This window comes from Xiphophorus hellerii, chromosome 13 (assembly GCF_003331165.1).
Source record: "Xiphophorus hellerii strain 12219 chromosome 13, Xiphophorus_hellerii-4.1, whole genome shotgun sequence".
Lineage (NCBI taxonomy): Eukaryota > Metazoa > Chordata > Actinopteri > Cyprinodontiformes > Poeciliidae > Xiphophorus > Xiphophorus hellerii.
Genome location: NC_045684.1, coordinates 8,915,590 through 8,943,443, shown reverse-complemented (window position 1 = coordinate 8,943,443; position 27,854 = coordinate 8,915,590). Strand labels below are relative to the sequence as shown.

General features: G+C 40.5%; 1 protein-coding gene across 1 annotated transcript; it reads left to right on the top strand.

The window, feature by feature from the left end:
• On the top strand, nt 1-27,795 carry LOC116731643 (E3 ubiquitin-protein ligase UBR5-like). Its single transcript, XM_032581459.1, is given in 55 exon segments — nt 1-7; nt 247-419; nt 518-629; nt 716-870; nt 1,769-1,966; nt 2,582-2,789; nt 2,968-3,094; nt 3,197-3,348; nt 3,438-3,533; nt 4,294-4,417; nt 4,537-4,634; nt 4,899-5,047; nt 5,187-5,278; nt 5,383-5,529; nt 6,611-6,729; nt 6,845-6,971; nt 7,684-7,813; nt 7,946-8,106; nt 8,207-8,446; nt 8,601-8,724; nt 9,784-9,898; nt 10,015-10,146; nt 12,428-12,451; nt 12,454-12,497; nt 12,499-12,688; nt 12,768-12,988; nt 12,990-13,037; nt 13,457-13,537; nt 13,539-13,565; nt 13,567-13,605; nt 13,607-13,671; nt 13,763-13,993; nt 14,113-14,189; nt 14,604-14,629; nt 14,631-14,676; nt 14,679-14,711; nt 14,714-14,775; nt 15,176-15,296; nt 17,462-17,539; nt 17,542-17,579; nt 17,582-17,673; nt 17,776-17,896; nt 18,507-18,879; nt 19,065-19,152; nt 20,276-20,420; nt 20,517-20,647; nt 22,736-22,796; nt 22,929-23,110; nt 23,201-23,285; nt 23,386-23,541; nt 25,118-25,231; nt 25,333-25,477; nt 25,587-25,672; nt 27,029-27,212; nt 27,215-27,795. Coding segments are annotated over 55 exon segments (6,426 nt in total). The 3' UTR covers nt 27,241-27,795.
• The last annotated feature ends 59 nt before the right edge of the window (nt 27,796-27,854 follow it).

Genomic DNA, 27,854 nt, shown 5'->3' with positions numbered 1-27,854 from the left:
ATGGCAGGTTGTTTAATGAACCCGATTCTGTTGAAGACCAAACATGCAAAGGATTAATCAGTATTGATTCCATTTCAATTGCCATTGGAAAATAGTCACTTAAAATTTCCATTTACGTATGTTATTGTGTTGTTTTAATCTAAGCAAAGAAACTCATGCATAACATAGAAAATAAATGTTACACATTGAGAACTTGCGTTGAAATCATAATAAACCAAGCTTCTCCTAATCATCTTTGATTCCAAGTGTGCCGTCTTCTCATCACAACCCAGGTGCTGAAGGTTGATGGTGCGTACGTTGCTGTGAAGTTCCCCGGAACATCAAGTAGCATAACAAACCAAAGCAGCGCTCCTCCTCCAGACTCGGATCCATCCTCACTGTTACAGGACTGCAGGCTCCTCAGGATAGACGAACTGCAGGTAGACGCTTCACTTCTACTGTTTTAACGTTTTTTTTTTGTTTGTGTTTTATCTCCAGCTTTCCAACATCAGGTATATGTTGATGCTTTAACTTTCAGGTGGTCAAAACCGGTGGAACCCCGAAGGTTCCCGATTGCTTTCAGCGAACGCCTAAAAAGCTCTGCATCCCAGAGAAGGCCGTAATCCTGGCTGTAAATGTTGACTCCAAAGGTTGGTCAAGTCTGCTTATGTTGCGGAAATTGGATGAATCATAATAATATTTTGGGACAGTATTGACCCCTTTCGTTGTCTTGCAGGAGTCCATGCAGTTCTGAAGACCGGTAACTGGGTAAGGTACTGCATCTTTGACCTGGCCACAGGCAAAGCTGAGCAGGAGAATAACTTTCCTACAAGCAACCTGGCCTTCCTGGGCCAGAGCGAGTGCAACGTGGCCATCTTCACTGCAGGGCAGGTAAGGTGGCCTCCTGAACAGCTGCAGCTTTTCCTTCAGTCAATTGCATTCTAATTATTAGTGTGAATGCTGCATGCATTCACACTTTTCTGGTTCCACTTTTCTGGTTGCTCTGTAAATTTCGCCGTGCTTCTTCTCCTGCATACTTTGTGCTATTTTCACCATTCAACTCTTATACTGTTCAGCTTGTTCTCCTAATGCCGGCTATATCTCTTGGTGTTCATAACCCTCATACTTTTTATAACATTCAGCTTTTTATGAATTTTTTCATAGAAATGGGGGAAACCGCTCCATTCTGTGGCAGAATTGAGAATTGCAATATAAAATGTCCGTTGAGTTTCACAGTGGATGTTTCAGGTCCTGCCTATTAATTGCAATGAATCATCCAGTTTCAGGGCTGTCATGGAGGAAACAAGGCAGCGGCCATTTTGAAGTTGGGCAGTTTAACAGCTTTTATGCTGTTTAACACCTGGGAATAATTTGAGCTTTTCACATTGCTTTTTTCGTACTGCATGTGACATATATATTTTTTTAGTCACCGTACTAAACGATGCCTCCAAACAAATGTTGATATCTCAGGAACCATAAAAAGTATGGATTTCATTCACCCACCGTTTTTATCAGAAGGAATAGGGGAACGTTTCTGTCCTTTTCAAATTTTAGGTTTTACACGAGTTGTGTGTTTTTTGGTTTTTTTTTACATTGCATGGAATATGTTACTGTAACCCAGCATGCTAGTGGTATCCTCGATGCTATCATTAGTATTTTAGCTAGTTTTAGCTTTTTAGCTAATTTTGGCTTTTACAAGAGTTTTTCACACTGCATGGACTATTTCTTACCTTTCTGCAAGTCTTCAGCAGTTGACTACAAACGCTTTTGCCATTTTTGTCCTCCCCAGGAGTCTCCCATCATCCTCCGGGACGGGAATGGCACAATCTATCCCATGGCTAAAGACTGCATGGGGGGAATCCGGGACCCTGATTGGTTGGACCTGCCTCCTATAAACAGCCTGGGAATGGGGGTGCACTCTCTGGTCAACCTGCCATCTAACTCCACCATTAAAAAGAAAGCTGCTATCATTATTATGGCTGTCGAGGTAAATATCTGCCTTGAATAATCACATTTTTCTTTTTTTCTGGGAAAAACCGATTGGATAGCAAAAGGTGGTTAGTAGAAGATTTTTCAGAATTTGAATCGGGTGAAGCTAAAACTATGCCCCTTAAGGAGTTCTGGGTAAATTGTATATTTTGTATTTAAAATACAAAAAAACTTTGTAAATATGTTCAACCCAGAACTTCTTGGGTTACAGTTTTTGCTTCACATGGTTCAAATTGTGTTAAAAAGAAAATAAAAAATATCTATATAATTTTCATATTTAAAAAAAGAATTATTTGTTAATTTGCATCTTTTATTGTACTTCTAATATTGTATAAAAAATTTAACTGCAGAATGTGTCAATTTTTTTATCAGATTAATTGTCAGAATAATCTATAGATTCATTGGTGAGTAAAATAATCACTAGTGGCAGCACTAATATTTACAAAGGTGTTTTTTTATATCTCAAATGCAAGATACATACATATGTATATGTATATATATACATCTTTATAGTTTTGGCTTAATTACATCTCTGGTGAGTCTCCAGTTAATGATATTTTCAACAAACGAACAATCACGATTAATCAGATGAATTGTTTAATAATTCTTGCAGAAACAGACGCTGATGCAGCACGTCCTGCGCTGCGACTACGAGGCGTGCCGGCAGTACCTGATGAACCTGGAGCAGGCCTTCCTCCTGGACGAGGGCGGCCAGGGCCTCGGGGCGCTGCTGGGCCATCGCTGCGACGGAAACCGCAACATTTTCCACGCCGCCGTCTCCGTCTGCTTCCCTGTTAGCAACAAAGAGACCAAAGAGGAAGGTTAACCTTTTTCACATTCCAGTCTCTGGTTTTCCATTTTAATGTGCAATATTTTATCTTGGAACGGCAATCTTTTAACGCTATTGAAGGCTAAAATCTGCTCCCGTCACTTTAAAATCCATTTCTTCCTGCGGACGTTTCCTGCAAATGTGACTGACGAAGCCGTTTTGTCTTTTAGAAGCCGAAAGGTCAGAGAGAAACACATTTGCAGAGCGCCTGTCTGCTGTGGAGGCCATCGCCAACGCCATCTCTGTGGTGTCGAGCAACAGCTCTGGAAACAGGACTGGCTCCTCCAGTAGCAGAGGGTACGCTACTGCTAAATCAGTATTGGCACAGAATAAACAAGTGAAGAGCAACTTCATGCTTTAAAAATGAATTCAACCCATCCTGCTGTGCGTTGCCAACAGGCTCCGTCTAAGGGAGATGATGCGGAGGTCTCTTAGAGCAGCAGGTCTCGGCCGCCACGAGTCTGGGCCGTCCTCCGGTGACCACCAGGACCCCGTGTCCCCACCCATCGCCCCGTCAAGTTGGGTCCCAGACCCTCCGCCTATGGACCCTGGTGAATGCATCTAGACAAAAGTTAATAATTGCTCTCTGCAAGATAAGCTTATAACAATCTTAAATGATTTTTTTCCTTCTCATCCACAGATGGTGACATTGATTTCATTCTCGCACCAGCAGTTGGTTCACTCACCACAGCTTCCTCTGGTTCTAACCAGGGCCCCAGCACTTCCACCATACCAGGTTTGTTACTTCCTGTGGAACAAAAGAAAAAAAGTACAGGTAGTAGGGCTGGGCATTTATTATATTGTTTAGCATTTATCGTGATAAGTTTCTTATCGTGATAAGAATTTAGATTTATTGTTGTCTCAATAATTCCAATTAAAAAGCTCCCAAACTGTCTGTATTGTTGGATTGCTACTTTTACTATTTTCTCCAAAGTTCGTTCAATCAATAAATATCAATACATTTGAAAATGTGATTAAATGTAGTGACTCTGCAGCTTAGAGAGATATGTCACACTTCTTCATGACTGGTGTCTTTAAGAAGCCCATTTCAAATGAGAATGTTTTTCAAGAACAATATTTGTGTTTGCAGAGCTATGAATGCTGCCATGCAGTTACAACCATATAGAAGTAATATTTAATCATAATTTTTTATCATTATCACAATAGTAGCACAAAATATTGCTATAAAATTCTAAATCCATATTGCCCACCCCTATACAAAACCAACTTTTACAATTTCTTTCTTGACTACACTTCTATTCAAACAGGCTAAGGCTTTCTACTTTGTGTTCAACTCTTTGCAATGTTATTGCAGATGCTGAAAAAGCTCAAGCTATTTTAACCTGGTCAGTGTGTAGGAATCCCGGTTTGTGAGGATAAATAAAACATTATGACTTTTCAACATCTAAACTCTGTAGTTCGAGTTGAAGCCACATGAGCAACACGTTTAAATGTTTTTAAACTAAACTCCCGTTCTGTGTTCTGCCTTCCTACAGGACCGTCAACAGAGACATCAGTGGTGGAGTCTAAAGACAGGAAGGCCAACGCTCACCTCATCCTGAAGCTGATGTGTGACAGCGTCGTTCTGAGGCCACACCTATGGGAACTGCTCTCTGCAAAGTAGGAGTTTTCAACCGCATGTTCTCCTATAAGGAGATAAATGATCCGCTTTGCAGCCAGTGTTGTTCCTGTATTTCTCTTTCTGAACTTCTTTCCTTCTTTCTCTGCCTGTCTGACAGGGATGCCAGAGGAATGACCCCCTTCATGCTGGCTGTCAGTGGAAGAGCCTACCCAGCTGCTATCACTGTGCTTGAGGCCGCTCAAAAAATAGCCAAGAGTAAGTCAGCTGCTGTTTAAGAAGTGGAGATGAAAAAAGCGGATCGGTTTCAACCCTATTTTACACTATAAACTACTGCAGGGATGAAAACTCATTTTGAGAAATGATACTCCCATTTTAAGGAGTTGGATAATATCTGGAGCATTTCAGGTTATGAGTTAAATAAAGGCTGTTGGGTTTTGTCCCAGTTGCCTCATATTGTGTGTTTCGACTCTTATTTCCCCGTTTTCATTTTTTCCTTTTGTTCAAATGTCTTGAACACAGTGGCCGACCCGGAGAAAGATGATGCGGATTCTATGTTCATGGAGATGATTTGTCCTGTGGGAACCAACCCAGATGATTCTCCGCTTTATGTCCTCTGCTGCAACGACACCTGCAGTTTCACTTGGACCGGAGCAGAGCACATTAACCAGGTCAGCCATGAAGGACAGAAGGAAAAGCATTATAAGAGGGACAATTTGTCTTTTTTCTTTTTTTTCACTTTTAAGCCTTGGTATATCATGTTTGTTTTTGAATAGAATTTTTTTCTAATTCAGAATTTATGATTTTTAGGACATATTTGAGTGTCGAACATGCGGCCTGCTTGAGTCGCTCTGCTGCTGCACAGAGTGTGCAAGAGTGTGTCACAAAGGACACGACTGCAAGTAAGTCCTTGTTTTCACATCAGCTCTGCAGGGACCTGAGAAACATTTTCCTCCTTGCTTATAATTAATTATTTTTATTGTGATTTTAATTTATTCTGCCTCAGGTTGAAAAGGACTTCCCCTACAGCTTACTGTGACTGTTGGGAGAAATGCAAGTGCAAAACACTGATAGCTGGCCAGAAGGCTGCCCGCCTGGATTTACTCTACAGGCTGCTAACGACAACAAACCTGGTCACTACACCAAACAGCAGGTCAGCTTTTTTAAATTTTATTTTTTTTAAAACAGGATTCTTGCTGTAAGTGGTCAAAAATTATTAATTATTACCAGCTAATTGCTCTAAAGCTGTTTGGACATGTGTAAGACAGGGTGTCAGTGTCTTAAATTCATATCTAAATTTTAAGACCTAAAAATGTCTTACAATCATTTTTTTTGTTAAAAAAGTGAGTTGGCCTTAAATACATTCATTCATCGCAAATCTTTGAATTTTGCCATGTCTTGGCTATTTTATCTCATATACTGGCATGTCTTTTCTTTTCTTTCTTGTAGGAACTTTTTTGTCTGAACATTGAGTTGCACACAATTCTCATTGTGTTCTGTGACTCCAGGTAGTTGAGGCTATCGTTAGTTACCTGCTAACATACCCTTGTTGGCCATTAAGCTAACAAGGGCATATTAGCAAGTAGGTATCTAGTTAGGTTTTTTGTGTGCGTTTTCACCACCGGCTCACTTCTTTTGCCAACTTACGAGGCTAGGTGCATTCCTTGTAAAAAAAGGAAAAGAAAAACAAACAAAAACAAAAAATTTTTTTGGTGCTGTGGGTGTTAAGGCTGCAGAGAGCCGTGTGAGAAGCACAATTCTGCTGCTGCCAACAGCCACAGACACCCCAGAAATGTAGGTTTTTGCTATGCTTGGTTATGATACAATAGAATCCCCCAACTATCTCTAATATTTATAGTTTTGTGGTGTTAAATGTTATTCACGGTAGCTTTAGTGTTAAATATAAGTTGTTGAAACCTGGTGATATCCTGTAGAAATCTCTTTGCTTCCTCATTTTTTATGCTAAAAATAGCTAAATTTGAGTCATCCTCACTCAGTAATGGCCTCCACACTGAAGAGTATCGCCAGCCGGACATTATAGGTCATAGATACGGTGCATTTATTGATCCTAAAAGGACCGGATTTTTCCGTTTTCGTCTCGCTGGTCACTAGTCAAGCTGAAAAATCATCCAATCCACCTAAAGTGAACTTGCCACAAGTTTTGTTTTTACATGAAATAGTAAAAATAGTGGAAAAGAAAATGAATCTATAACTTTTTTTGATTCTTCTTGCAGGGGGGAGCATATATTACTGTTCCTGGTTCAGACTGTAGCCAGGCAAAGTGTTGAGCACTGTCAGTACCGACCGCCTCGCATCAGAGAAGACCGGAACCGTAAGGCTGCTAATGCAGAGGGTGGGTTTTACCAAAAGTTTAGTTCTTTTACATGCCATTTTGTGCATCCTATGGGATCAACTGTGCTTGTTTTCAGGACTATGTCCCTAAAACAACCGCTGTTGTCTTCTTTCAGACTCTGATATGCCAGACCACGATCTGGAACCTCCTCGCTTCGCTCAGCTGGCCTTGGAGAGAGTCCTACAGGACTGGAACGCCCTCAAATCTATGATCCTGTTTGGTTCTCAGGAAAACAAAGATCCGTATGTATTAAAGCAGAATGTTTGTTTGGGTTTTTAGAGCAACTCGGCCTGTATGAGGCATATTATGGTATGCAGGGCACAAATACTATTCTGTATTAACAGCTGTAGTTTTTTTTACTTATTTTTCTTTACTTTAGGTATACAAATGTCTTGAAATGGGAGAAGGCAACTCTGATTGCAAAATAATTGCAGGGCTGTCTAGTGAATAATGGAAAAATAAAGCAATAGCTTCCAATTTAGCCAGATAGGCTAACCTCTTGTTAATTATTTATTTTTTGTGTAATTTTCATTGTATTTTTACTTTTTAAAAATTATTTAAATTGAGTAATTTGCAGAATATTTCAGTAATTTTCTTTTTTTCATTTGTAATTATCAGGAGATTGTCATAATGACAATCTTTACAAAGACCGTTTGTTTTAATCATGCAATCAATCAAGTTTACTTGTGTAACACATTTCAGCAACAAGGCAGTGCTTTACATCATAAAAACACAAAAATAAATCTGCAAAAAATATGTGAGTTCTATGGAGTCAGTTTTGGTGTAAGGCAGTGGTGTCCAAACTTTTTGTTGTCTTTTTTTGTTGGCCTTTTTCATCGTTCTTGACTTGTTTTCCAGGGTCTGAACAAACTCTTTCCAAGGGCCACACTTTGGGCCCCCCTGGTGTAAGCTCAACATGTTGACTTTTCTTTTTTTTTTTCCCCTGTGTGTCAGACTTAGTGCCAGCAGCAGAATTGCTCACCTCCTGCCTGAAGAACAGGTGTACTTGAACCAGCAGAGCGGCACCATTCGCCTCGACTGTTTCACACACTGCCTCATTGTCAAGTGTGCTCCTGACATCACCGTGAGTCTATATGCTCTTCATAAGTTCACATGTAGTGTGTTCAGCTTAGTTTTGTTTGCTTTAATGCGAAAGATCTAGAATTTTTTTTCAAACGATGGTCATCTTTGAAACTGTTTTTTTCCCCCCCTTTAGTTTATTGACACTCTACTGGGGACTCTGATAAAGGAGCTGCAGAACAAATACACGCCGGGCAGGAGAGAGGAGGCGGTGGCCGTCACTAGAAGGTTCCTGCGCTCCGTCGCGCGTGTGTTTGTCATCCTCAGCGTAGAGATGGCTTCCTCCAAGAAGAAAAAGTAAGACCAAAGCTTACGGTTTTGGGCGCAACCCTTTGAAAATTCACCTTGTAGGTTTTTGTTCTAAAAACGGGTTTCCATGTCTTTTCCCCCCCGACAGCAACTTCATCCCGCAGCCCATCGGGAAGTGTCGGCGTGTTTTCCAGGCTCTGCTGCCGTACGCGGTGGAGGAGCTGTGCAACGTCGCGGAGTCCCTCATCGTCCCGGTCAGGATGGGAATAGCGAGGCCCACGGCTCCGTTCACGCTGGCCAGCACCAGCATAGACGCAGTTCAGGGCAGCGAGGAGCTTTTCTCCGTGGAGCCGCTTCCTCCCAGGTCGTCGCCGGACCAGTCCAGCAGGTGGGCCGAAAGCCGTGAAACGCATGGCTGTTGCAGCTTCTGTTCTCCACAAACCATGAAGACTCGGTTCAGTTTGAAGAACCTTTGGAGAAGATGAGGCTGGATTTTACTTGTTGATGCATCTTGAGGATTTTTCTTGTGTGTTTTTTTTCAGCTCCATCCAAACAGTTGCTTCTTACATCATAAGGAACCCTCAGCCCAGACGGAGCAGCCAGTCTCAGCCCGTCAGGGGACGAGACGAGGAGCAGGACGACATCGTGTCAGCCGATGTGGAAGAGGTGGGTAGCCATGTTTGATCTGTTATAGATATAGTCAACCCAGAACCTCCAGACTCACTAAGAACCTTTCCCCCATATGCCATAACTGTCTTAAACAGCCATACTATTCTATTTTATCCTGATTTGTATTGTCTTTTAAAGTGTATTTTATCTTATTGTCTTTTTTTTGATTGTAATATGAATACTACATCAAGGTGCAGTTTTGAATTTTGTTGTTCTGCTACAGTACAATGACAATAATTCATCTTTCTTTCTTATTAATTTTTTTGCACTAACATTTGGAAACAATTGGATCAATTTGTACTTTTGGGTTTTGGCAACTAAAAAAGGAGAATGCCTGCATTTTTTTTTAGTGCAGGCATTCTCTTTATGTGGGCCAAAGTTGGCAGCTCAAAAGTAACTCCAGACCAAGAAATATTAATTTTAAATCGTAATTAGTAGAATATTATTCCAGTGTGCTAGTTCCATTGTAGACAGAAGGCTGTTTTTTTTTGTTGTTTTTTTTTTTTTTTACATACTTGACAGTAAACTAAACATGAACGCTTTAAATTAATCTCTTTTTTTTTCTGTAGATCCAAAACCTTCCCCCAGTTTGCTTATTATTTTGGGCTTGATTGAAGGAAACTGAAGAAATATTTAGTCTATTCTGAGCTATTAAAACATAATCTTGTTCAGTGTTCATTTAGAAAACACTTGCTGTATTTTAGCCAAGTTTTAATTCAGCAATTAAAAGCAGATTGGGTGCAGCAAGGTGGACTTTAGAGTACAGGTTAATGAGTAATGTTATTTGCTAGTTCTTATGAAAATAGATAGAAGGAAATCAGAAAGTTTTGGAAAGATGATCACTTTGTGTTGCATCTAAAGTAGATTTTGATTTGAAAGCTATAATTTTTCCTAATTTATTTAAGTTCTTGAATTGTAGTCAGGGAGCCGCAAAAACCAACCCAACAGTGAAATAATATGTTTTCACATGTGTTACTTTGTAAAGTTAGATTGATTGCACCACACGTTGTTTTTTGTTGGGGTTTTTTTGGGGATCTGACTGGTTTTTGTCCTCAGGTTGAAGTTGTAGAGGGTGTAGTAGCTGGCGAGGAAGACCATCATGATGACCAGGAGGAGCAGGGGGAGGAAAACGCTGAAGCTGAAGGTCAACATGACGAGCACGATGAAGATGGTGAGACAGTTTTAGTTTCTTATTGTTTTTTCTAGAGCTTTAATGTTGTTATTGACTTTATCACTGGAAAGAAAACACCAGTCAGCTTTATCATGTTGATTGGTCTGTGCGTTCAGGAAGTGACATGGAGTTGGACTTGCTGGCAGCCGCCGAAACGGAGAGTGACAGCGAAAGCAACCACAGCAATCAGGACAACGCCAGTGGTCGCAGAAGCGTCGTCACGGCAGCAACTGCCGGCTCTGAAGCAGGTTGATCAGCAGCTTTATTTTAGCATTTTATCAACTAATACTAGATTTACTTCTACAGTGAAAGCTTAGACTCTTTGAGACTCTGTTGAACTGTTCTAAGCAGACAATTTCCTTCCTGCAGCAGATGACTCTCTCGGCATCCATTTTGTAAAAATCGAGATTGATTACAAAGGCTGAAGTAAAACAGAATTTTAACCATTTTAAAAGAAATGCAATCTCATGAAGTCTAAAATATGCTTATGCGAATGTTGTTTTACCTTTGAGCCGTTTTCAGTGTTACATCAAGTGGGAATTTACAGAGGAGCTGATGATTACTGTATTTCTGGACTATATCACACTTTTTTTCCATAGTTTGTCTGGTTCTGCAACTTACAGTGAGGTGTGACTTGTACATGTTTTTTTCCCCCTCTTCATGGCACTTTTTTGTTTTTTTGACTGATGCAACATATAGTCTGGAAAATACAGAATTTACAATTGAATGGAGGTCCAGCAGTGATATTCCTCTATAAAAGGATGAGAATGTAATTTACTTTAAGTCAGATTGACTGATATCAAAGTAAAACTGTGTAAAAAGCAAAAACTTTCTATTGGTTTGAATGAGCAACTTTCAATCCACTTTATCGTAAGGAAGGACTGTTTGTCTGACCAAAAACTCTTCGTTCTGAGCGTGCGTTTCACTCAGGAAGATCACCGATGATGCATTACCCATGAAAATGGGACTGTGTAACATTTTAGAAGTCTCACCTGGTCACCTCTCTAACTAGCTGCTAGCTTTAGCCTCTGGGACCAACTAGTTTGGATTTATGGTAAATCAAGATGCTAAGAGAGTCATCTGCTGACAGTAAGATGATAATTACTCAGAACTGTTTACCAGAACCTTTTGTAAAGAATTCTCGACTATCACGTTAAATCTTTCTTTTCTAGGAAACATTCCCCCCCCCCACATTCATTTTAGTTTGACCTTAGTGTTTTATGAGAGAAGTAAAAAAACCAATTGCATTTAAACAATTTCTATATTTTATTCCTGATTTAAAGAAGAGGCCAGTCCTCTGAGAAGCGGTTTGGTTTGTGGGGGATTTCTGTGTAGGAGAGCTAATGATACAGCGGACCAAACTACCCTTGGCTGAATACCCCGTGTATTTCATTTGCAGGTAGTAGGGTGTCCTTGGCATTTCCTATTTTTGGTATGAGCTCCTCTTTATTTCAATGCACACACAGATTGCAGGGCGAGAGTGACTTTGCAAACTGCACACACGGTTTCCTTCTGAGAGTTCGTTCAGTTTGACCCCTTTTTGATACGTCCCGACTACTGCCCCATGTTTGCTAAAGAGCGTCTCTCATCACAAGTGTCGTCTTGTCAACCTTTCACTTAAATAATAATTAACTCAGTTATTGCCAGTGGTTTGTGATGATGTTTTTTCTTTTCCCCTGCCTAAATTTTGTACAGTATATGTGTCCTCTGACGTATCAGCGCCATTGTAGATGGGGGGCGGGGGAGTTGATCTCTGACAAAAAAAATAATTTTCTAGAAAAAACTTTCTAGAACTTTTCTAGAAAAGTCTCAATTTAGCTAGAATATTTTTTGAGATTAATCTCAGAAATTTTCTTTTAAAAAACACGGACATTTCTGAGTTTCAGGAGTAAAAAAATCCTACAAAAAAACGAAAATTTTGAGATGAATCTCAGAAATTTTCTTTTAAAAAACACGGACATTTCTGAGTTTCAGGAGTAAAAAAATCCTACAAAAAACGAAAATTTTGAGATTAATTTCAGATATTTTCTAGAAAAAGTTGAAACTTTTAAACTCAGAAAATATCCATGTTTCTTGGGGGTTCTAGCAAATTTTCAAACTCAGAAATGCCCTTTTCTGGAATATTTCTAAAATCTCAAAATTAAAATTTTCAGATGGAAATTTATTTATATTTTTTTTTATTTTTCTTCTATCTACAATGGAACTCATACATTGCCATAATATCCTACTAATATTGCTGATGCTTTTTCTTTTCAGATTCTGATCAGATTAGCCTTAATATTTCTCTCTAGGTACAGTTTTTATGTGGGAAGAAAAAACAAACTAAAACCACAGTTTGTTTAACCCAAGTTTCATTAGACATTATACTTTTCTTCCTGTCATATTTGCTGTGTTCTGCCTTGTAGTGGTGTGATTTACTCATGTGCATTTCTGTCTGTGTAAACGTGAGCGAATGAAAAGTTAGAGATTTAAATCTAACTACTGAACGTGTCTTTTTTCTCTCTCCCTTCGTCTTTCTTTCTGCTGAAGGTGCTAGCAGTGTCCCTGCCTTCTTTCAGAGGACGACTCTCAGTCGAACGACTCGAGCGACTCGGACAGCAAGCAGCAGTCAGAGCGACGACGTCGACCAGGAGACGTTCCTGCTGGACGAGCCGCTGGAGAAGGACGACGAGCGCCCTCACACGCCAACACTGCCGCCCAGGCCTCCCCGCTCCATGCAGTGGGCCGTTAGGAACACCCCGAGCCAGAGAGCGAGCGGCAGCGGCCCGTCCGCCTCCTCAACACCTGCTGGTCTGTAGCTTACCAATACTGAAACGAGTATAGTCTTGCTTCTAAAGAATTGGTCAATTTCAACTGTGTTTTCACGCAGCGAGCTCTACTGGCTTGATATACATCGACCCGACAAACCTGCGGCGCTCCAGCGCAATCAGCTCCAGTGCAGCGGCGGCGGCGGCGGCGCTGGAAGCCAGCAATACCAGCAGCTACCTGACTTCGGCCAGCAGTTTGGCCCGCGCCTACAGCATCGTCATCAGGCAGATTTCTGACCTCATGAGTCTGATTCCCAAGTACAATCATCTCGTCTACTCGCAGTAATCCTGCAGCTGTCAAGCTCTCCTACCAGGACGCAGTCAACCTGCAGGTAATGGGAATAAAAGTGTTGCATTCCTGGTTTTTACACACAAGTTCTGGGTGAGGTCGGAATCCATGGAGACTCAAAAAAAAACAGACGATACTTTAGCTGATGCATTCGTTGGGCTGCAGTCATTGTTTGTGTTTTACTGACTGCCTGGCCACCCCTACATGGGTTTATAAGGTATATATTTCTGATTTACCTTATAAATTGTAAAATATTTAATTAGAAGATGAAATAATACATACTTGCTGTATTTAAAATGAAAGCAACTATGGAACGAGTATGGAGCCTTGGGAACCCCACAGGTTAAATAAACTTTGACAGAGTAAGAGCAAAAGTAAACCCATCCGTTTGTTGGACACACTGATCTCCATCATAATAATTTGGGTTAGGTTCTGACTGAAGAGTTGTTGTTTGTCACTAAGAATTATGTGGAGGAAAAGCTGATTCCCACCTGGAACTGGATGGTGTCCATCATGGACTCCACCGAGGCCCAGCTGCGGTACGGGCTCGGCTCTGTCGTCTGCCGGAGACCCCCGGCCACCCCAGCCACCCGCTTCACGCCTCGCAGCACCTCGTCTCGCCGCGAGCGCATGACGGCCCGGGAGGAGGCCAGCCTCCGCACTCTGGAAGGACGGAGGTAGCAGAGTCTCCCAGCGGATTTATCCGTTTAAAAAAAAAACTAACTAAAACGTACAATTGAAATAAAACAATTTCTTTTTGAATTTCAGGAGAGCAGCCACACTGTTGACGGCTCGCCAGGGCATGATGTCGGCACGGGGAGACTTCTTGAACTACGCCCTGTCTCTGATGCGCTCCCAGAACGACGAGCATTCAGACGTGCTTCCTGTTCTGGACGTGTGCTCACTGAAACACGTGGCCTACGTGTTCCAGGCCCTCATTTACTGGATAAAGGCCATGAATCAGCAGACCACCCTGGACACGCCACAGATGGAAGAACCAAAGGTGAATTTAGACAAAAAGGGTTGCCCACAGTTGGGCTCTGTGTATTGCTTCGACAAAAAGTTGTTTTTTTAATTTAAAATCTTAACATTTGTAACCCTTTTTTTCCTCTTTCTTTTAGGAATCGAGAGATTCTGGAGCTCGGTTTGGACAATGAGGATTCTGAGCACGAGAACGACGAAGACACCAATCAAAGTAGGGGGAAAAACTCACTGAATTTTAAATACTGCAAAAATACAACTTCTTACAAAGTATTTTGATCTAGTTTTCTTACCGTTTTTTAGTCAATAATTCCTTAGTATTAGTAAAAATTGGCAGATTATTTCACTTTTTCCCATAAGTGAAATAATCTGCCTGGGGAACTAGTACTTTTTAAAGTACTAGTTTAAAAAAGGAATTAAGTATTTAAAACAGGCTCCTGTATACCACTGAAAAATTACTTGTAAATTAGTTTTGTCGTTTTTTTTTAAAGTGAACTAACATATTTACTCTAGAGCCTAGACCAAAAGTAATTGTTGAGATTTTGTGTTTTTTGCAGTCTACAGCTGTGTTTTAATCTATCACACATGTTATATTCTCAGCTGACCTCCGTTTCTCTCTTACCACAAGGTTCGACCCTGCAGGATAAGGACGAGGGACTCGGTTCCCGCGGAAACGGGTCAGAACCACCCGTTCTTCAGGCGCTCGATTCGATGACCTTCCTGGGCTGCATCCCTCCCACCCCTTCGACATTCCCCTGGCCGAGGCCATCCCACTGGCAGACCAGCCTCACCTACTGCAGGTCAGACTTCCAGACGTGAAACGTGACCAGGCTCCTCTCCTGTACGGCTGATCTGGGATCTGTTCACAGCCAGTCTACATATGATTTGGAGGCTTCTTGGAAACACAGCCAATTATAGGCCTGATTAAAGTGTGTAGCTAGAGTCATTGGAGTCTTGGTTAAACTCTTGATGGTTAAGCGATATAGCTTTAGATTTTTTTTTCATGAATCAAAGAGTGCTAAGTAAATGTTTGCGACAGTGACTTTGATTACTCAAATCTCCCCAAAGGACAGTTCAAAGCGATGACCAAGACATTACAGACGTTTAACTGCACTCAGAAGTTCATGTCTGCCGTTATGCCGTACATCTGGGGAATTGTTCTCCGTGGCTTTAACTCCGTTTTGGTTCTTCACCAAACAGCCAAACGCCAGAAAGGAGGATCTGTTTGGGCGTCCCTCTCAGGGCTTGTACGCTTCGTCTTACATGACAACCAAAGGCCTGGCTGAGACGAGCATGGACAGGAACTGCTTGGAGGTAAACCACCAGCCCCTCTCTAACCTGCCCTCCCTCCACCTTATTCATACCCTCCCAGCTTCACCAGGCAAATACTTGCAGTTGTTTTTTTAATGTATGACTGGGACTGCATATGTGTTGAGTCAAAATTTTCATTGCATAACCAACATCACAATCACAAAGGACTGCATTATGTGGTAGGACCGTTACTACAAGGGCAATGCATTATGGTTTCCATGACAATAATATATCTGGGCTGCTGGATGGACTTTCTTTGCCCCGATGCTAACAACTAATGTAGATTTTAATTACTGCAATGCTGCTGGAGCGCTGTTGACTAGACATGGATTAGTTACTGGATCAAGATACTAAGATGGTAAAAGTTATTCATTGAGATTGTTATGCCGATTTTTGTCCTGATTTCAATCTTAGAGGCTCTGATTATTGGAATGGTTCTGAAAATAATCATAACTGAGATTCCTGCTGTGTGTGTTAAGAGTGATCTGGTTTGGTTGGAAGAATTTAAAATCAACAGTCAAAATGTTGGTTTGTTTTTGGCCTGATCTCACAACATAGGTGGTGAACGAGAACGCAGCCTGTTGAATGTGACGTGTAGCCAATCAGAAAGCGAGGTGACGGAAACACAGAGGGGAGTTTTAGATAAAGAAGGCAAAACAACTGTCATGGCACACCTGAAAGTCCAGTAGACTTTGGAGACGTCTTTTTCTGTAGTTTTTTTTTTCTCCATTAAATAATCCACAAACTATCGTCATTGCGTCTTCCCGGTCGGCCATGTTTGTTTACTCTGAGCTCACGTTTGGTCTCAAAAGGTTTTGCGAGATTTCCCGTCTGAAACCTGAATGTTGGTGAGTGAACTCGGTTTGTTTGTGGCTTTGACCAAACCTGTCATACCTCAGATTTTTTATTGTGGTCTCTCGGGTTTTGAAAATTGGCTGACCGCTTTAAAAATCTTGCCATGTGACCTAGGCTTAACATTCATAACTGCATAAATGTTCCCTCAGTCTGTTCCTGCGCTTTTAAACCTTTAACAAGACATTAATTGCAGCTTTCTCCAGCTGCTTGAAGCATTGTGTGACACACATCTCTCCATTCCTCACCTTTTACTGTGCACTGCTGGTCAGCTGGCAGCAATTGGGGTACTACTTTTCACTTGCTTTCAATAAGAATTAATGCAGATGTTTACAATTATGTTCATTTTTTCAGTTTAAAAAAAAAAATTTTTTTAATTAAAGTCTTAGTTCATGCTATAAATGTTAAGTTCTGTGGCGCCATGGTATTTTTTCCTCCTGGTTATCATGTTATTAATATCCCATATCAGCCCATGCCACATCATGTATGTGGTTAAATTCTAACCAGTATTGTCATCATAACCTTCAGCAATAATAAAACAAACATTGTTTCTAATAATACCAGCCATATGCATAACCAAATTTCTACAGTCTATAAAACTATGCAAGATTAGATGTTTGCTATGGATATATTTGCATAATTGAAATGTGGATATTTGAAAACAGTTATGATTGACTCGATGTTAAAGTTGCAGATTGTAACTTTTATTAAAAAAAAGTTTTCCATATTTATTAAACTATCACTATTCGGTTACAGTACAATGTAAGACAGATAATCTGTGGAGAAAAAATGAAGAAGTCCTCTGCCTTCTCCTAGTATTAGCTGCAGAAATCTACCACTTAGTCAGAAACAACCAATCAGAACCAGGAGGAGGGTCTTAGCGCTGTCAGTCAACCTCATGCTCACCCCCTCCCACTTACTCTTTGCTAAGATACACCTGGTTTATCGCCACAGAGCCTGCTTGAATTCTATTGCTAGTTAGCATAGCCACCGATGATGGCTGATAAATGGTTTTCCTAGAACGGCGAGTTGTATTTCCACCATTAGCACATTGAGCAGCGTACAGGAGAGTGATTGACAGCGCTGCGACCCTCCTCCTGGCTCTGATTTTCCCCTCCGTTTTCCCCTCCCTCTCCCCGCTTTTTAACAAGTTGTCTGTTTAATGCCTTACATTTACGTCATGGTGAAAGTTTTCATAAATATGGAAAAGACATATTTTTGTAAAAAGTTCCAAAAATAACTTTTTACATATTGCAACCTTATCTCCTAAAAATGTCTGATGTTGCTGAAGAGCCTCTCATTCCCTCGCTTAATCAGATCCTGCCTACAAGATGTCGTACACCGCCAACCTAAAAAACGTCATGAGTATGGAAAGCGGCCAGCGGAGCACGGGGAACCAGACGCTGGCGAGCAGGAGATGGAGACTTCGAAAGCGGGTCCGTCTCCCCCGCGACCATCGCCGCCCAGCTGAAGAGCAGCCTCCTGGCTGAGATCGGCCTCACAGAGAGCGACGGGCCTCCTCTCCCGTCGTTCAGGCGAGCCGCTACAATTCCCTTCAAAAACGCATCATGAATGTGAAGGTTTAAATGAAATCGCGTCTAACTTATTTATTTATTTCCCCGCCTCTTGCTGTCCAGACCGCAGTGCAGTTTCATGGGGATGATGATTTCACATGACATGCTGCTCGGCCGCTGGCGCCTGTCACTGGAGCTCTTCGGTCGCGTCTTCATGGAGGATGTAGGAGCTGAGCCTGGATCAGTAAGCCTGATTTAAGTTTTTATAGAAGCTAGCCCAAAACGAGGAAAAACTTGAAAATTCTTCCATTTTAACTAGGTATTTTCAAGGTTTGTAAGCACTTCATTTCTGCATGAAGTGCTTGATTTTCAAGCTGCAATAAAATGCAATGTAATGTTTCATTAAAAGTGTATATTTACAGTTGAAAACCACGTTTTTCATACACCTAATAAAAAGGCAGATACATTTTTTTTCTCACCATCTGAAGTTTAAATCAGACCAAATTTCTCTTGTTTTAGGTCGGTTAGAATGGCCAGAATTATTTATATTTGCTAAATTCTAGAAAACATGGCGAACATTTTTAGAGATTTTTTTTTTGCATATTGTGTTTGCATTTAACTTGAGCAGGAAAGTCATTCACCTCAACATGTTGTGTTTGGATTGTTTAAGCGCAATTAATATTTATTTCCTTCCTAGAAGCTCAGTGACTTATTGATCATCTTATACTTCACGTTAAAGTTGTTGGTGCCGTTCAGCGTCCATCAGCTGCATCTATTCCATTGTATTGGGAGTCATCAAAGCATTTCTTACCGTAGGAGCTTGAGATAACCATCCTGTTGTCTCGTTTCCCCAGATCCTGACGGAGCTGGGCGGATTTGAGGTGAAGGAGTCCAAGTTCCGGCGGGAGATGGAGAAGTTGAGGAACCTCCAGTCTCGAGACCTGGCGCTGGAGGTGGACCGCGACCGGGACCAGCTGATACAGCAGACCATGCGCCAGCTCAACGGCCACTTCGGCAGGCGGTGCACCACCACGCCCATGGCCGTGCACCGGGTCAAGGTCACATTCAAGGACGAGCCCGGGGAGGGCAGCGGCGTGGCTCGCAGCTTCTACACGGCCATCGCGCTGGCGCTGCTCTCCAACGACAAGCTGCCCAACCTGGACTGCGTTCAGAGTGTCAGCAAGGGCATGCAGGCCAGCAGTACGTGTCATCACGATTACAATTCAAGTATGCCAAACATAGAAACTATTGCATATTACGACATTTTATCCTGCCATAAATGATGCTTCAGTCATGCTGAAAATATTTCATTTTGCTGTTGCAAATGTATTTTTGGACAAAACTGCTCCCCGCCCCCACTGAAAATGTATTTTATTTTTCTTTTCTGTCTGTTTTGTTTTTTAACCTTCCAGATTTGATGCAAAGGTTGAGAAACAGAGATCGGGAGCGAGAGCGGAGAAGTGGAGGGCTTCGAGCGGGATCTCGGAGAGACCGAGACAGGTCAGCGCTGATCAGCCGGGGAAAAAAAAAAAAAAAGAAAAAAGATATGGGAACCGTACCAGTACAAATTTTTTCTCATTTCTGATCTCCAGTTTTAGTGACCTTCAGATTCTGATTTCTGTTTAAAGCTGCAGTATCTAACTTTTATAAAAATCTGTTTTTTTACATGTGGTGAGTAAGAACATAATATGACAGATAATCTCTGAAAAGATCAAACTCCTCCATTTCCACCCGGTGCTGCTATTGCAGTCTAAAGAAACGCACCGCTACTGACCAAAAACAACCAATCAGAGCCAGGAGGCTGATCTTGGTGCTCTCAGTCAACCTTGTATATGCTGCTAAATGTGCTAATAGTGGAAAAACAACATACTGCTGGCCATACTGTCAGTGGCCATGCTAACTAACGTAGCATTCATGGCAAACTCTGCTGTGAAACCACCTGTAGGGTAGCAGAAAGTAAGGGGTAAATCACAAGAAGGTGATTGACAGCACCAAGACCCTCCTCCTGACTGGTCGTTTCTGACCGAGTGGCGTATTTCTGTAGTTGACTCTAGGAGAAGGGAGTGATGGTTTTAAACAAATATGTACAAAACATTTTTTATGAAATGATATACTCCTGCTTTAAAAGCAAACCATAAAGAACATTTTGAAATACGGTTTTTCTGGTTTTCCAAGTGTAAGCCGGCAATTTAGGATTTATTTTAGCAGTGGAGACATCTTGTGTTGAGATTAACTGCTGTAACACAATTTTTTTACTATTTTAAAAACAAAGGCAGAATGATTCATTTCACATTAAGTAGCCAAGCTGCAAATACAGCCGATGGACATATTAGGTTGACTATCTTAGTCAAACATGTAAAAATAAACCACAACAAACCTTCTTTCAAATGGTTCAGAAAGTTCCAATAGGAATTCTACAAATTCTAAATATAACGTAAAAATAAATAATAGAGCATTATATTACTCAAGAGTTCAAATCATAGAATTGGAGTGAATAGATCTGCCCTTATGGTTCTGGTCCATTGTCACTGATGTCAGATCTAGATTTTTTATTTATTTATTTTTTACAGATATTAATATCAGATCGGTGCTTCTGTGGTTCTGACGTTGTTTTGGTCCGTAGGGACTCCAGAAGGCAGCTGTCGATAGACACCCGGCCGTTCAGGCCTTCCTCTGAGGGAAACCCCAGCGACGAGCCTGACCCCCTGCCTGCACACAGACAGGCGCTTGGTGAACGGCTATACCCTCGAGTTCACGCAATGCAACCGGTAATCATCCATCAATTTAGTTAAATCTGGAGGGATTTTAGAGTTGTTCATTATTTCTCAGTGATTGGATGTAATTTAGTGCGTTTTTCTCTGCAGGCGTTTGCCAGTAAAATCACCGGCATGCTGCTGGAGCTTTCTCCTGCTCAGCTGCTGCTGCTGCTGGCCAGCGAGGATTCCCTGAGGGCCCGGGTGGAGGAAGCCATGGAGCTTCTCATTGCACATGGAAGGTAAATCCACCTCACCCGGCGGAGCAGGCGTGTAGTGAAGACAGGGTTTGTACTGGTGCTTGAAATCCTTGAAAATGCTTCAATTCATAACTACATGTTTTAAGATTTGGAAAGTGCTTCATTTGAAAGTGATTGATATTCAATCTGCACAGTTTTGTAATAAAGTGCAAGTTTAATGTTTGTTTAAAAGCCTAAACTTGGAAAGTACTGTGTATAGTTATACCTAGGCCTGTCACGATAACAAATTTTGCTGAGGAATTAATTGTCTCAAAAATTATTGCGATAAACGATAATATTTTTTAAAGACCTTCTTAAACTGATCTAATGGAAATGACGTAATAATGCATGCGATTTCCTGCCAAAGATAGATACACTTTATTTTCAAAAGAACACTAAACACTGGAAATGATGAACAAAATAAACAAAACAACCAAAAACAAAAATAAAATGGATTCTCAGTCTCCATTAACAAAAAATGTGCTTGAATAAAAACTAAACATAAAGCCAAAGTGGAAATAAATACTGCATTCAACCAAAAGAGTGCAGATTATGAAGTCTGTATACTATGTTGCCCTTCAATAATAATTAGATTTAAATAGAGAAAATGGGCACATCGACTACCTGATGCAATAATTCACACTACACGATTTTTTTGCCCAGATTTTCCCCTTACGACAATATTAGACCGTTGGTCGTTCTAAGATTGTCGCTTACGATTTCGTAACCGATCATCCTGTAGTGTGTGGTGTGTTACGGTAGATATTGTTGCTGCTCTGATCCAAATCAGGGGTTTTCCCCGACTGGGAGCGTTAACACAGCCTGTTGAATGTGACAGGCAGCCAATCAGAAAGGGCGAATTGTCCTTCATGCTTTCTGAGGGGAAATTACAGAGGGGAATCCCAAACAGCTGACACAGTGCAACCTGAAGTCCAGCGGGCATTGGAGATGATATGTGGAAACAACATTAATGTTTATTCAACATTTTGTGCAAAGAATATAGAAATGACAAGAGGAGGAGTTGGAGCGAAATTGCTACCGCAGTTGATAAACCCGGTAACTTTTCAGCTGTTCTTCGTTAACGTGACGTAAATAGGTTCTAATGATTTTCATTCAGTCAGGACTTTACGCTGACACTAGCCACATGCATTGCAGGTAGATTGTAGTAAAGCATTGATTAATGCCTGGTTTTAAAATTAGTTCACTGAACTTGTAGCCATTATTTTGTGCCCATTGTTGGACACCACATGGCAGGAACGAACCCGATCGAACAGTTATAAGTAGGATTCCTGTCGGCTAATGTGTGATCTGTCAGGTTTTGAAAATGGGCCGACAGCTCTAAGCTGGTGTAGTGTGCACTGGACATTACACTAAGGAAATGAGGAAGGGAGATGTTGGTGGAGAGCACCAGAGTTGAGCCTTTTTTTCATTCAGTGTCATCAACAGAAAGAGAAAAAGGCCGGAAGAGAAGATAATGCCGATAATTAAAATGACGTCGATAGTTTTCATTTATCGTACGATTAATTGATTTATCGTTTATCGCGACAGGCCTAGTAATACCAGATATTTTCATACAAATAATAAAAATACAGACTTTTTTTTTTTTTTAATCTCAAGTTAAATCAGACCAAACTTCTCTTGTTTTATGTCAGATAAAATCACCTAAATTATTTCTGTATTTGCTAAACGTCCGAAAATTTACTGAGAACATTTGTTGCTTTTATTCTTGAATATTTGTTATTCCTAATGGCTCAAAGTTTCAAAACTTGAAATTTTGCTATTTTAGTTTAAAATTTCCCAGCTGTTGACTGTAGCATACAGATTATTACTGTAAAAAATATTAACAGTAATAATCTGAGCCAGACATATAATAGTAAATTTAAAGGTTTTTTTTTTGTTTGTTTGTTTTGTTCACTTATTGTTTTAATCTCCAAAGTGTGGAAAAGTTTGAAAACTTAACTGGAAAATGCTTGAATTTTACTGAAGGACAGCCGGTTGAACCCTGTAGAAATCACAGCAGTGTCTCTTCCATGTAGATGTTCTCTACATTGATTTTTATCATTTAACCAACATCAAACTCTTCTTGTTTAGGGAAAATGGTGCTGACAGCATCCTGGACCTGGGCCTCCCTGAAGCCTCTGAAAAAGCACAGGTAACCCATTTTTTTTCCTTTTTTTTTTTTTAGCCTTCCCTCCTTTTCACCATCACTTGTAAAAAAGAAATAAATAAAAGTGTGATTTATCTGAGATTTCAAAATTAACGAAGCGTTTCCTTACTGTTATAGCAGCAGGATAACCGGAAGCGCCACGGCTCAACGCGCAGCGTCGTCGACATGGAACTGGACGATCCGGACGATGGCGACGACAACGCCCCCCTCTTCTACCAGCCCGGCAAGCGGGGCTTTTACTCCCCCCGGCCGGGCAAAAACACAGAGGCCAGACTCAACTGCTTCAGGAACATCGGCAGGTAAATGAGAAAGGAACTGAATCCCATGACGTTGTAGGTCAGGTGGAAATGTGTCACCTGTAATAATCCGTGACTTTCCTTTCCCTCCAGAATATTGGGACTCTGCTTGCTGCAGAATGAACTCTGTCCAATCACGCTGAACAGACACGTGATCAAAGTGTTGCTCGGTAGAAAGGTAGAAAGCTTTTTGCTGTGTTTATCTGTTTTGCAGCTTCTACACATCTGTTTCTCCTCCTGAATGAAATAACGAACATATGTGCGATCTGTCACTGCAGGTGAATTGGCATGACTTTGCGTTCTTTGACCCGGTCATGTACGAGAGCTTACGGCAGCTGATCCGCCATTCGCAGACGGGAGAAGCAGACGCTGTGTTTGCTGCCATGGATCTGGCCTTCGCTATTGACCTCTGCAAGGAGGAAGGGGTGGGACAGGTACCAGCCTCTGTTGATGTCGTTTCAATATACAACCTGACTAAAGGGAGCAGCTAGTCGTCATAGTTTCAGAAGTTAAAAAAAAAAAGTACTTAAAACTTGAAGAACTTTGACCTTTATCTTTGACTTGTTGAACAATTTTAAAGGGGCAATATTATGTAAAATCAAAAAATTTTTTAGCTTTACATAATGCTATAAAGTTATTCCCTCAACAAAAACATATCTGGAGAGTTGCCTTGATTCTTTTATCCATGTTTAAGAAAGCCTTTAATCTCCTATGACAACCATTCAGTTGTGCAAAACTGGTTGGGCCTACCTCCGCCTTCGAGGTGCAGCTCAGAGCTGCAGTTTCTAAGCTTCCTCCTCACAAGAGCAGCCCTCCCCTGCACTCCGCCACTCGGCTCCTTCAGACTAGCCAGTAGCAATTAGCAAACACCTGGTCGAACTGCACATCAGCTGAGCTCATAATAGGAGCTACTTCTCAGTGAAATGCTGGTGAAAATGTTAAAGGGTTATTAGAGGAGCCATGTTTTAATGACTTCCTGAAGGCAGAGTTTCAGAAAGAGCAGGATTATTTTTATAGAGACAGAGACCCAATTTCAAGGCGTTAAATTACAAAGTCAATTTTCTTTTAAGTCATATTTGAAATTTATAGCATATTGATAACAATGGAAGTCAACATATGTACTTGATTGTGCTATTAAGTGGCACCCTTTAATTTTTGTCAAACGTTGACTTTTAGATTTTTGATGTTGTGACTGACACTCCAGATAAACGCTCTTTCAAAAACAATAGGCATTGTTTTTGGCATGTAGATTACCTCACTTCAGATTTGGGTTCTAATCTAGGTTCATGGTTCTTAAACCAACTTGGTGTAAACGCAAAGCAATCAAACAACTATTTTTGTTATAAACTAAGATAAAGATTCCAAAGATGCACAAACTGCTTAATTATAACTGAAGTTTGAAACGTGATTGTTGGTTTTACTAAGTTTAAAACTAAACATTTGGTCGTTTTGCTCCTGAATCCAATGAGACTTCAGGATTTAGTGGTTTAGTGATTTGTGGGAAATAGTGGAACAAAAAGTAAATGTCTCATACTGCCAATTTCATTGAAAAATGACGGTAAAATAATAAGAAAAAAAGAATTTAAAATGAATTTTTGTTGGAATCTATAGTGTTAGGAATCTCTCAGGAAATGTTGAAACTATTTTCTCAGTGTATATTTGAAAATGTATTGAGCTAAACTCATACAATGTGGAAAAGAAATCTTGAAAGTTTCAAAAATGATAAGAACACTTATGCTACAAGATAAACTCAGTGAAGATAACATTAAGCCCTATAAAGATGAAAACAGTAAAAATCTCAATTAAAAAAAGTGATCAAAGATAAACGGAAAAAATATTTAAATTGGAGTTAAAGTATGAAATAAATTCTGAGTTTGAACTGCATGAACGGAATTAAATGATGATTTAATTAAGACATCAGTAAAGACTAACTGAACCTGCCTGAAACCAGTCATCTCAATAAAAAACACATCTGAGATCGTTGATTTAGTCATTTTGTTTGTCGTGTAGGTTGAGCTGCTGTCGGGCGGGGTCAACATGCCGGTAACTCCACACAACGTTTACGAGTATGTGAGGAAGTACGCGGAGCACAGGATGCTGGTGGTGGCCGAGCAGCCGCTCCACGTAGTCAAACACTGATGTCGCCTTTGAGACCGGTGGGGTTTATTTTGGGGGCAAATGTGGTGTGATTCACCAAAAATCTTTTCCCTTTGTTTCTTTGAAAGGCGATGAGGAAAGGTTTGCTGGACGTTCTTCCTAAAAACGCCCTGGAGGATTTGACAGCTGAAGACTTCCGGCTGCTGGTTAACGGCTGTGGAGAAGTCAACGTTCAGATGCTCATCAGCTTCACTTCGTTCAACGATGAATCAGGTCTGTCGCTCGCTGCAGCCTACGTTGGACCTGGTTCCGCTCTGATGATGGTTTCCTTCTTAATGTTTCTGCCACAGCGTATTAGCAAAAACACTTGTTGGTCTTACAGGGGAAAATGCAGATAAACTACTCCAGTTTAAACGATGGTTTTGGTCCATAGTAGAAAAGATGAGTATGACTGAGAGGCAAGATTTGGTAAGTTCTTCTTATTTTTCCTTAAATTAACCTTGAATTAATGATTATAAATTGATTTAATGGGAGATTTACATTTTTTTTCAGGTTTTCTTTTAGAAATGTAAGGTTTTCTTGCCGTTTTAAAACACTTTCTAAATTAATAATTGCTTTTTAAAAATCTAATAAAATAATGTTAAGATCAAGAGTTCAGTAAACATGAGTGAATTCCTCAAATGTTGCTTCTGTATCAAAGTGAGCTTTGTGATGCACTGCAAAACCCAGCATTCAATCTTTGTCAACCTCATTTATTAGCAGAATGTGCTTAAAACAGCCTGAATAAATGTTTTTTGCAGAATAAATAGTAGTACAGTAGTAGTATGCCAATAGGCTTTTTTATACAAGTAAATAAGTTGAAAAAAAAACTTCAAGATAAATGCATCACATTTGCTATCAATATACAGGAAATGGGGAATTAATACTTGGCAGTTAAAAGAAATGTCTGCATTTTTTCTTGCCAAATTTAATGCTTTACTGGTTTGAACTTTCCTATGAATGATTGAACTACTTTGTTATGGAACCACTCTTTCCAAGAACTGCATTATAATTTGTTGTGTGGAGCCATCAAACAAACCTAATTCATACTGGTCAATGATTCCTGGGATAATGTATGACAAATAAATGTGGCCTAAGCCTATTCGACACGCGTTTTGTTTTCAACAACCATGGACCAAATCCACATGGAATTAAGCTTAATTACAATCTAAAGTCAAATAAAACCCATTTGAGCTAAAGCTGCTGTATGCGACTTATACAAAAACATTTTTTACAGATTTAATGTCACCATGTCATGACAGTAAAATATGAGACAGATAATCTGTGAAAAGATGGAGGAAGAGCTCCTCCACCTCATCTATGCTACTATTGGGGTCTGAAAAAATGCATCTCTCCTGGTCAAAAACAACCATTCAAAGCCAGGAAGAGGTTCTTTTCACTGTCAATCAACCTTGTGAACGCGCTAATGGCAGAGAAAACAGCTTACCATTACAGAAAAAACTGCTTATCTCCTGTTAACGATGGCCTTGCAAGCTAACCTTGGCATCTGTGGCAGGCTTCTGTTGTGGTAAACCAGCTGTAGCAGAAAGTAAGGTACACAAGGGTGACTGACAGCGCTAAGCCCCTCCTCCTGGCTCTGATTGGTTGTTTCTTTCTGAGCAGTGAATTTCTGCAGATGATGGCAGGTCCATATAAGGCAGAGGAGCTCAATGTTTCCAGATCTCGTATTACACTGTCACAAGACAGTGACAAATATGTAACAAAAAAAAACCCCCATAAAATGTACATACTGCACCTTTAATAACACATTGGTTTGGTCATCAGGTGTACTTCTGGACGTCCAGCCCCTCTCTGCCAGCCAGCGAGGAAGGCTTCCAGCCAATGCCCTCCATTACCATCCGGCCTCCAGACGACCAGCACCTCCCCACAGCCACACACTGCATCTCACGTCTCTACGTGCCACTATATTCTTCTAAACAGATCCTTAAACAAAAACTCCTGCTAGCAATTAAACCAAGAATTTTGGTTTTGTGTAGAGGTTTGACTGAAAGCTGGAATAAAAAAACAGAGGTAAAAAGGTTGTTGTGTAATATTTACCTAGTTCCATTTTTGTAGATTATTATTATTTTTTTTTGTCCAGTTTTATTAAATTCAACATATGGTCTCTGTCTCCCCATTAGTTAATATTTGTTGTGTTCTGAACACAAACTGCATATTTTAATTTTTATATATATATAAGTATATATATATATATATATATATATTTTTTTTTTTTTTGCGGTAATGAAGAGGTCCATAACATTCCTGCATTGGCACTGTAAAATGTAAAGCCCACCGCTCTATTCTATTGGCTTAAACCTTTCGCTTCCCAGGAACTGGGTTTGCCAGGAAGCTGTCAGCCGAAAATCCTAGCCAAAGATGACAGCAGTAGACATATGAACAGGACGAAAAAGACACTGTGGTTACAATTTTGTTTCCTTCCCTATGAAAGTACTATCTCTGACAGATCACTGCTGCCTTTGTGGAAAGTTTTTCTTTTTCTTGTACAGGGGGAGTTGGGAATTTCAAAATAAACTTGGATGTAAATAAGTTGTGTATGGTGTTTGCTTCTTTTGTTTAGAAGGTTCCTTTGCACTTTTTGGCTTGTTCA